The sequence below is a fragment of the Rhagoletis pomonella genome, unplaced genomic scaffold (genome assembly GCF_013731165.1).
Source record: "Rhagoletis pomonella isolate Grant_MI unplaced genomic scaffold, Rhpom_1.0 Rhpom_scaffold_05695, whole genome shotgun sequence".
In the NCBI taxonomy this organism is placed as follows: Eukaryota; Metazoa; Arthropoda; class Insecta; order Diptera; family Tephritidae; genus Rhagoletis; species Rhagoletis pomonella.
Genome location: NW_023464233.1, coordinates 1 through 11,013, shown reverse-complemented (window position 1 = coordinate 11,013; position 11,013 = coordinate 1). Strand labels below are relative to the sequence as shown.

Sequence of the window (11,013 nt, the reverse complement as noted above, 5' to 3'; positions counted from 1 at the left end):
TTCAATCAGTACGCCAATGCCCTGATTTTTCAAAACTCGTACTGCTTTGTACTGAATTTTCTATTCAGACAAAATACTTTAGTATTTTCTTAAGGTTTTTACACAACGTTGGAACTTCCTTAAACTGTACTGTAAAAAATAAGAAGAAAATAATTTAATTACAGTTGACACGTTTTAGATAATGTTTGATATGCCCAAAAAATTAATACAACAAAAAGATCAATCGTTTTATGGGCATATCGCCGGGTCGTTACGTACCAGTTGCGATAATATGATGGAGCTTAAATTATTTAAAAAGAAGGCTTAAATTTTTGTTGAGTGCTGTTAGTTATCTCGAAAATAACTTTCAGTTTAATAACAATAAATTTCAATATTCGAATGGCTTTTGCCTATAACTTACAACTCCTTTTTCTCAGTTTACTGACTTTGTAAAAGAGTTTGGCATACAAGACATAGAGTTAGATACTCTTTTTGGTTTCTCCAACTCAACTTAACTTAGTTAAGCCAATTTTCTTGACTTATTCAAAAAAAAGCTGTGTAAAACGTAGGCTAACTTTTGACGTCAGTCCGAAAAGTGGCTAAACTAAGTAAAGTTGAGTTGGAGCAACCAGCCCCTTAGTTTTTGCGTAGTTGAAAATTATTTAAGCCATGAGGAAATATAGATGAACTCCTTAAAAAGTGGTACTTTTTCACAGTATGAGAGGATCTTAAGAATAAAGTTTGTTTCCTGGCGCAAAGAGAGAAACCGGCTTCTAATTGCAATTTTTGAAAGTGAACTTCAAATTAAAAGTAATTTTGAAATGAAATGTATAGATTTCTTTGACTATTTAAACACTGAAAATGGGAATGATCTCATTATTGCTATTCAAAAAGTAACAAATATAAAATAATTTATAAATATGCTCCTGTGTATAATGATGTGTCACTCATGGTAAAACGAATAGCACTTTTATTTTTTATGAACTATATTTTATTTAAATACCAAAATATTCTTAAAAACAAGAACTCAGGCGTTTTAAATGATTTTCTGTTACTTATATTCATTATTTTGCGTTGAATAAAAATGTACTGAAAAGTACTGATTTTTTTAGCATGAAAAAGTCTAATGTACTGATTTCGCGCATTAAAAATCTGGCAACCCCAAATTTTGAGTAAATTAACGTCCTTAAATTTCGAAATATTGAAATTTCAAGCATTTCTGAAATTTACCGTTATATGAAAAGCGGCCGTAATTTTAGTCCGATTTCAATAATTTTCAACGTTTTGCTTTAATGTGGCAAGCACAATAAAAATACCGAGTTTGGTACAAATCGGTAGAACGGTTACCGATATACATATATGTGATCATGAGTGGGCGGTGCCACGCCCATTTTCCAAAATTTTACCATAAACGTATTTCTTGGTAAAGAATTGTTGCAAGCATCAATTTTGAATAAATTAGTTTTAATATTTACTGATTTATCGAGATTTTGTATATCTCTAAATGACCGTTATATGGGAAGTGGGCGATTTGGTATGCTGTACCAAGGCCAACAACTGTGCCAAGTTTGGAAGAAATTGGTGCAGCGGTTACCAAGATATACACATGTAACCATAAGTGGGCGTTTCTACGCCCATTTTCCAAAAATTTATAATATTCTTATTTTTACCTTCCTTTTATTAGCTCGGGATGTAACTATGTAATATTGATGCGCCTAAAAGATGCAGCGATTTCTATTCTCAAGTTACATACCTGATGGTAGTACGAATTGCAATTATAATAGGGAGGTTTTAGTTTTTTAAACTATAATTTTATTCGTATTGAAATTATCGTAAATATCCATTTGGAGTGAATTATCTTCAGTAGTTACTAAAATATCGCAGTTTTCGTATTTCTGGAAATTACCGTTATATGGGAAGTGGGCGTAGTTGCAGTCCGATTTCGCCCATTTTCAATACCAACCCACCTTGGATTAATGGAAACCTACATGCCAAATTTCGTTGAGATATCTCAATTTTTGGTCGAGTTATCGTGTAAACGGACGGACAGACGGACGGACAGACAGACATGGCCTAATCGACTTCTCTATTCATTCTGAGCATTTATGTATACATTTGTCTACATCTATCTCGATTCGTTTTGGCTGTTACAAACAACCGTTATGTGAACAAAATTAATATACCCTAGTGCACAAGTGCGCTCGGGTATAAAAAGACGAATAGGCATTGAAAATTAAAAAGGCATTTTTATTTTATTTTTTGTTCTAAACTGATAAAGTTAGAAGGACAAAATTCGATGGTGTGACAGTGTATGTATTAGTCCTTAAATTTTTTTTCGAAAATAACTACTGGAAACTTTCATGGATTTTCAAGGATAAAATTTTAAAAGGGCATTTTCAACACCTATTCATCCTTGTACACCAAAAGATACATTTTTTTTTCAATTCCACTGAATGTTCTCCTTCATTTGGTTCCCTTATTGTTATTCTGAATTATACTGAACTTTTTTTTAATCAATCATATCCTTGAAATTTCAATGTCCTTCAAAAAAAGTCCTGACGCCAGAGAGAAAAACTAAAAACGCAATTGAACTATATTTTGCTTCTAGTTTCGCGAGAATATAAATTTTTTTTTGTGTGGAAAATTGACTGTCGCGTGGTGAAACATATAGGGGTCTGGCAGGACCCATTAGGTACGAATGCGATGTTAACAGCAAAACAGCCCTTTATTGTCTTTTTGATCCTGATTTATTTTTTGGAGGATAGCAAATAATATTTCAGGGAAAGTCAAAAAACTTCAAATCTCTAGCTCATTTACAAATGCGTTTGTTTTACAAGTACAACAGAAAAAGGTCTGGCTAGACCCGTCTGCTTAAAGGAGGGATATATACAAAGGATGAAACTGTCCTCAAATTTAATTATTTTCATCAGCAAACGGGAGATATATGGGCAAATCTAAAAAACAGGTAACCTTTGTGTTATTTAGCTTTATTTTCATTGTTGTGAACTATATCAACCTGGTTATTTTTGGATATAATTCAAAGACGCATACTTCAAGTCTCAAAAAACTGTTGAATCAATTTGTTGCATAACTTTTGAGTTATAGATGTTTTAATTAAAAAAATTGTAAAAACAAGTGAATTATTTATGATTTTTATTTTTTTTTTGTATTTTCATAACCTTTTGAAGCACACCATGTACTGATTTGAAATTTTAGGTGCAATGAATACTTATGTGTACACTTCATATGTAAAAGGTAACAAAAGTGTGCTTTAAAAAATAACAATATGGCAAATAACTCAAATTGTGGAACTCTACTTTTCACAATTTTTAAAATTTTCGGTTTATCCAATATAGTTTAATGAAGCATTTAATTTTCAAAACTTTTAAGTATGTATCTATTGTATTCTAAAAACATTTAAGAATAATTTTATACCTTAGCAAGAGGTGTGCTTTCAGACTAAACCAACTTTTAAAAATAAAACATTCTGCGATCTTGAGCGTAATTTTTATTCCAAAAAAATCTTAATTGAAGGCACATTTCGAAAATATGTCAAAACGATCTAAATCTCTTTGTAACATCAAATATAGTTGTAAAATGCTTCAAACCAATTTTTACTAGAAGTGTGTAAAACCCCTGATTTGCTTCTTTTAATGAGGATCCTTCTTGTAGTGAGAATATTTGGAGCGAGGTATCAAATCAACTTTTTTTGGGCAAAGGTTGTGATAGTTGCTCCCACTTAATTGGCGTACAACGTAACAACAATAATAAGAAGAATGTGGCCAATGGCCAATCAGGACCAATGATAAAAGGGACTCTACTTTACTTGCAACATCACCTTCAGTCCTTGAAAGAGCAACATTTTCAATGAAGAGACATAGCGGCCACGTTCTTCGAAAGTGAATGTAATAACTCAAAAAACTATTTCTAAGTTAGCTAAATAAGTTAGCCGTATGGAAAGGGAATTTTTACAGTTGGTTTTTGCAACAAATTACAAAAAAATCATTTGGTATGTTGGCCACCAAAGCCGAGAACGACCTAAATTCTATTCCGAGTCTGAGCAACAATTACAAACTATTATTTTTTTCCTAACAGCGGTCAGCGGTCGGATCCCTCCATTTGTGTAATTTCATCAAGACGCCCACTACAAATTATTACTTACTTTTTGTTATAATTTTCAGCGAATAATATCAAAAAGATGCAATTTGAGATAATACACTTTTAAGTGTAATAATTTATAAAATAACACCAATTAAGTATTTTAACTGCATCAACCACTCGAACTTGTTAGACACATCTCAGCACCTCAAAAGAGCACAATTTAACCCTTTGAATTGCCATTGAAAACGTTTTACATGCGTGCCTTTGTCTGCCTGCTTCGACAAATAAAATAAATAAATAAATAAATTAGTAATCCAAAGGTTATGGTGGTATGGCTTTGTTCCATCCTTAAGCTAGCTCTAGTCCTGTATATACACTTATAAACATACGTATATAAATATAATTGTACATATTCCTTTGCTCTACAAAGTCTGTTGTTTGCCTTTGCAGACACGCGGCCATTGAATTGAATCGCAAAAGCCAAATGGTTTCGGAGGCCGTGGAGGAGGTGTTGAATTTGGTTGACAAGGCGACTGAGACATTCAAGCAAATCGCCGGCGATGATATTGTCACTTTGTTTGATGGTATGCTAAGCGCACATTAATTTTATTTATGTACAAATACAAATATTACATGTTTAACGCCCCACTATTGTGATAGCAGCCTCGCGAAATCAGACTCAACCATCAACCGCTCGAAAGGGCGAGGAGGAGAGCGCAGGTGCAGCCGGGTCAAGTGCGGCTGCTGGCAACAATGAAAACGCCGGCGGCGGAGGTGGGGGCGGTGGCGGCGGCGCTGCCAGCCAGCAGCAGGATTGGAGCATTCTATGGTCTTGTTTTGAGAACCCACTAACTCTCCTCTCGACAACAGAGAGTTTGCCCAAGGGCATGCAGGTAAATGGCCACTCTGAGTGAGTGTTGCCCTGCCTTGTTTGTAAATTTGTTCTCCTAGGATATGGTGTGCAATGCGGTTGTGGAGATGCGGCGCTACTATAGCAGAAAGGTAATCGATGTGCTGATTAAGGTAATACGTGGCGCTTTGGACACCATCAGGCGTCGCTTTGTCGCCGACGAGAATGACACCGTACCAAAGAAGCCGATATTCGCGCTGCATGCACAATTGCAGATCCCAATTGTGGTGATCAAACCTAATCTGGATGAGTTGCAGGAGATACTGATAACGGCGGGCAAAAATATCACTGGCATTGCCAAAGGCGTGGCGCAGTGGAACAGCGGCAAAGAGCCGGCAAGTGTAGTTGCTCACAAAATTTACAAATATATACACACATACATACGTACATACATTTAAAAATAGTGTTGAATATCTTTTTTTGCATTAACAGCAAGTGTCACTGACGCCGCAACCTCGCGTTGGCCGAAATCACAACACGGGAAACCGAGCGCGCCGCCGCAAGCTATATACGCTAGCCTCCGAAGAGCGCCCGCAAATGCCGCACATGTTGAAATCTTTTTATGCCGCCATCATGGATAACAAAGAGGTGGCAAAGGCGCTCAATTTGCTGTCGAATTGCACCAAGAACATCAAACCCGAAATACAAAGCTACATTAAGCGTTGGAAACCATATCATTTCCTTTGGAAGAACGACCGCACAACGCGCCAACTAATGGAGTTCGGATTGCAAGAGTTTGAGACGACGCTGCGTTGCTTGGCCGAGTTGGACGCCAACCTGTTGGTGGAGCCAGAAATGGAGGTGTTCGGCCAGTGTTTGGCCGTCTACAATGAACGTCTCAAATATGGCTTGGCCATTGAAATAAAATGTAAGCGAATGAGCGACTGCCAAATTTAACATTGATTTGTGGAGGGGGTCTTTGGGAAGGGAGTGCCGCTAATTTCGCTTAACACAAACGAATTTCGTTTCTTACGTTGCGATGTTGTTGAAATTTATTACAATTTGTGGTTAATGTTTTCGTTTGATGTGTAAATTGGCACTCATTATGCCGTTATGATATTGTACGTGACTAAAACCAATCATCAGTGAAAAGGTGAAATTTGCGGCCCCTTGTTCCTTTTGTACTGCAAAGAGCTGGGATACGAAAGCCGTGCATAAAATATATCAAATTCATTTTTTTAAGTACAGTTTCAACGTGGTAAAACCGAAATATATATATTTTTTTAATTTTCTAACACACTTCTTCATATTTAAAGTGTGCTCTTAAGCTATTTTTGCGTAAAGCCTTATTTTTTGTTCACAGTGCCATCTCATGGATATAAGGAAAAAGGAGGATGATAAGAAAGATCTGCGTTAACTTTAAGGTGCAACATAAAATGACCAGTCCTGGCTTGAGAGTGTTGTTTCTGTAGCCCAGTTTTAATGTCCACACAAAAAACCTAACATTTATTTATAGTTTATTATTTATAGTTTTTTTTTTAAGTTTTTTTTAGCGATAAAATATATAAAGTTTGATTTGAAAAACAGCAGCATTTCCCGCTTAATTGCACTTCAAAACTTGCAAAATTTTTATTTTAATTAAGCAGGGAATACATTTATGGGGGAAGGGGGTTATTGATGGTATATCCCTTTTCGATAGCATTTATGCGGGGATACCAATTAACCGGAGGTCAAATAAGCGGGGAATACTGTAATACCTTCTTACTTTTAGTGCCATTCAATAGGCCTGGTATCATGTCGGCGAAATTTTAATTTTATTCTTCATCTCTTAATAAGGTATCCTAATAAAAAGAAAAAATTATTTATTTTTGATTTTTTACACAAGTCAATTATACTTCTTCAAGGGAGAAGAATACCTCTTCGACGAAAATTCAATGCGATATCTTATTGGGTTAGGTTAAGAGAGGTTAAGTCAAGTCAGGATGGCTGCCTCTATAGGTGAAGGCGCATTTAGACTAGTAGATTAGCTGTCCCATGTGTTGCCCTTAAGAGAGGAAGATGAGAGCATTATTATTAGGTTTGTCCTATTTTACCATCATGAGCTGGCACAGAAATCCATTTCCTTGTTTACGAATCAGAAAAAATTACATCACAGATCAGAGGGACAAAATAGCACTATGTGGAATGTATTTATCTATAAATGTATATACATAAGCCTTTTTATTTGAAACTGTGGATTAAGACAACGAAATATGTATATTTAAGAACGGGTTTATAATCACCCTATATATCGCCGAAAACTTGTATAAGGTAGTAAAAAATCCTGGTCCCTTGCTAATTTGGCTCGGACAGGCTTCACTGTATTCCGATCCCATTGTATATGTAAGTGAATTCTTGTTCATAAAGTCAGACAGAAAAAGAGTTTTAGACTTTACAAGTGATGCTTAAAAATATACATAATTTCGTTTCAGCCTGTAATCACAAGATTGGTCAGGCCATGAAGAAGAAGTACAAAAAGGAGATGGACTATGTCTACGCAGTAATTAACGAAATGGATAGAAAGTTAGACAGGCCAATACGTGATCTTGACGATGTGCGAATGATCATGGAAACCTTGGCTAAAATAAGGGAGCAAGAAGTTGACATGGAGTTGCGCATCGATCCAATAGAAGTAAGGGCGGATAATTTCAGAAAGAAAGAAACATTTTTTCCACCATATTTTCATTTCGATAGGAAGCCTTCAATGTACTCACCCGCTACGAAGTTCAGGTGGAGCGTGAACAATTCGATTTGGTAGATAATTTGCGAGGCACGTTCCAAAATCTGTTGGCCTGTGCACTTCAGGCCCAAGTCAAGCTGCTCGAGATGCAACCGTCCTTTCAGGATGACCTACGCAATAATTTGGATAAATTTAAACAAGATAAGATACAGTACGTCAACGAATATCGCACTGCTGGTCCAATGCAAGCAGGTCTGACACCACGCGAGGCTTCCGATCGCTTGATATTGTTCCAAAATCGCTTTGAGGGTATGTGGCGTCGTCTACAGACATATCAAAGTGGTGAAGAGCTATTTGGTTTGCCACAAACGGATTATCCCGAATTAGGACAGATTCGAAAAGAGCTAAATTTGTTGCAGAAACTCTACAAACTGTACAATGACGTGATCGACCGCGTCAGCAGCTACTACGACATACCCTGGAATGAGGTGGACATTGAAGAGATCAACAACGAACTGATGGAGTTCCAGAATCGTTGTCGCAAACTCCCGAAAGGGTTGAAGGAATGGCCAGCTTTCCATGCACTAAAGAAAACCATCGACGATTTCAATGACATGTGTCCACTACTGGAGCTGATGGCGAATAAGGCAATGAAGCCGCGCCACTGGCAGCGCATCATGGACGTAACAAAATATATTTTCGAGTTTGACTCGGAAGGCTTCTCACTAAAGAACATCTTGGAAGCGCCGCTGCTGAAACACAAAGAAGACATTGAAGACATTTGCATTAGCGCAATGAAGGAAAAAGATATAGAGGCGAAGCTGAAACAAGTCACCAACGAGTGGTCCGTTCACGAATTGCAATTCATGAGCTTCAATAATCGCGGTGAATTGCTGCTGCGAGGTGATACAACTGCTGAGACAATAGGCCAGCTGGAGGACAGTTTGATGGTACTGGGCTCGTTGCTATCCAACCGTTACAATGCACCATTCCGCAAGCAAATACAACAGTGAGTATCCACGCCGACTTTCATCCACAGCTCAGTCGAATAAACTATACTTTTGTTCGGCGCAGGTGGGTTTACGATCTGTCAAACTCGAACGAGATTTTGGAACGCTGGCTGCTGGTGCAAAACATGTGGGTATATTTAGAGGCTGTCTTTGTAGGTGGTGACATCGCTAAGCAGTTGCCGAAAGAAGCTAAACGCTTCTCTAAAATCGACAAGTCCTGGCAGAAGATTATGCAACGCGCTCACGAGACGCCAGGCGTGGTGGCCTGCTGTGTGGGCGATGATCTCCTCAAGCAGCTATTACCGCACTTGCAGGAACAGCTGGAAATTTGTCAAAAGTCACTTAGCGGCTATTTAGAGCGAAAGCGTATGATGTTTCCACGTTTCTTTTTCGTTTCGGATCCGGCCCTATTGGAGATACTTGGTCAGGCCTCCGATTCGCACACCATACAAAACCATCTGCTATCAATTTTCGATAACACGCGAAAGGTGAAATTCCATGACATCGAGTATAACAAGATGATGGCGATAATCTCCAGCGAGGGTGAAATGATACAACTGGATCGCGCTATTCGTGCTGAGGGTTCTGTCGAGACATGGCTAACTCAGTTGCTGGTCACAGCACAGCAGTCATTGCATTCGATTATCCGCACCGCTTATGCTACAATTAATGATCCAAATTTCACTTTGTTGGGATTTTTAGAGAAAGTCCCAGCGCAAATTGGTCTTTTGGGTATTCAAATGATTTGGACACGCGACGCGGAAATGGCGCTGATGCAGGCCAGGCATGAGAGGAAAGTCATGTCGGAGACGAATAATAAGTTTTTAGAAATTTTAAATACGCTTATTGATCAGACAACAAGGAATTTGACAAAGATGGAGCGCACTAACTTCGAAACCCTAATTACCATACATGTACATCAACGGGATATTTTTGACATACTGGTGAGGGTGCCAGCCATATGCGCGGCACTTTGCCTGAGCTTTAAAAACATTGTTCTATTGAATTCTATATATATAATGTGTATGTATATATGTAAGTATGTCTTTATAGTGTCGCATGAATATTAAGTCGGCAAACGACTTTGAGTGGCTGAAGCAGTGCCGCTTCTATTTCAAAGAAGACCTGGATAAAACCTGGATTTCCGTGACGGACGTTACTTTTACTTATCAAAATGAGTACCTGGGCTGTACAGATCGTCTGGTGATCACGCCGTTAACAGATCGGTGAGTCTATGAAGAGGGAGTCCGATGAAATATATCTGCCTATTTATATTTTGATTTTTGCTTAAAACTTTATTTCTTAAAACATCTCCGAAAACATAATTAGAAACTTTTGACCTTTTTCACTAAGAAGCCCTAAACACATTTGATACGGCTGATGTGCATTTCCGAGTCCTGCCTAGACGTATTTTTCACTGGCTATTTCGTTCCCTTCAATATTGACATATTTACGAGCACAGTAGATAGACGTTGGCGACGCCCGACATTTCCAAACAATTCTTGACTTTACTACTTTGGATCCTAATGCTTTCAATACTGTTTGACTGTCAACGAGTACAGTGTTTTTCCCTGCAGAGACTTATTATTCCGTATAAGGCAAGCAATCTTCTCTTTGGCAGGTGATTTGATTGTCTGATCTGCAGACCCTCCGAATGGAGAGGGGCGCCAACTTCTTCTTGAGCGGAAGCCCCAGCAGCACATCTTCATAAGCCAGCCGTGTTACCGTTATGACGTTCTACTTAAAATTTACTGAAGATAATCCCGTACTAAAGTGTGTACCTCAATTTAATCTTCCTTAATGTAAGATCCTTAATTGCGTCTGCAACAGTTACGGATACTTATGTCGGATTTAAATTAAATATATTCTAACGCTTTTTGGGGTGAACTGCTCACAGCCGTTAGCAGGCAAGTCTCTGCACTCATTCGATTACTTTCGGATAGTTATTTTTTCCCAGTGCTTTCCGCAAAGAGCAAGGCTTTTCCCAGTTTCCTTCTGTGTATGTAATATGCTACTAGTTCTATCTTTGCTTTCTGTTCGAAGCTACGCGTCCGTGTTAGCTTGGAATCAAGTATAAAACCTGCAAACGTATTTTATGTCTCATGGGATATGTATGTATTCTTAGTTTTACAAAGATACTAGGGCTGTTCAGGATGTTGTGTAAATTGTCTTGGATTTGCAGTTGGAATTGCATTTGCAAATTTTATGCTTGCTGGCGTTAATGGCATTTTCGTTTCTACAAAAAATGTTGGCTTCTCATTGCCCTCTTCTTAGTATTTGTGCGTAGAGGGCAAAGAGAAGGTAACCTTTTTTTGGTAGAAACGAAAACGCCATAAGTAACATGATAAAAACAT

The 11,013-nt window shown here is 37.8% G+C and overlaps 1 protein-coding gene across 1 annotated transcript; it reads left to right on the top strand.

Annotated features, from left to right (window-relative positions):
- Nucleotides 1-4,530: 4,530 nt before the first annotated feature.
- LOC118755238 (dynein heavy chain 5, axonemal-like) lies at nucleotides 4,531-9,885 on the top strand (the record flags this gene model as incomplete). Its single annotated transcript, XM_036490086.1, is given in 8 exon segments — nucleotides 4,531-4,664; nucleotides 4,744-4,973; nucleotides 5,032-5,325; nucleotides 5,423-5,858; nucleotides 7,402-7,601; nucleotides 7,664-8,658; nucleotides 8,724-9,603; nucleotides 9,713-9,885. Coding segments are annotated over 8 exon segments (3,342 nt in total), but the record flags the coding sequence as incomplete, so codon positions are not given.
- Nucleotides 9,886-11,013: the final 1,128 nt, after the last annotated feature.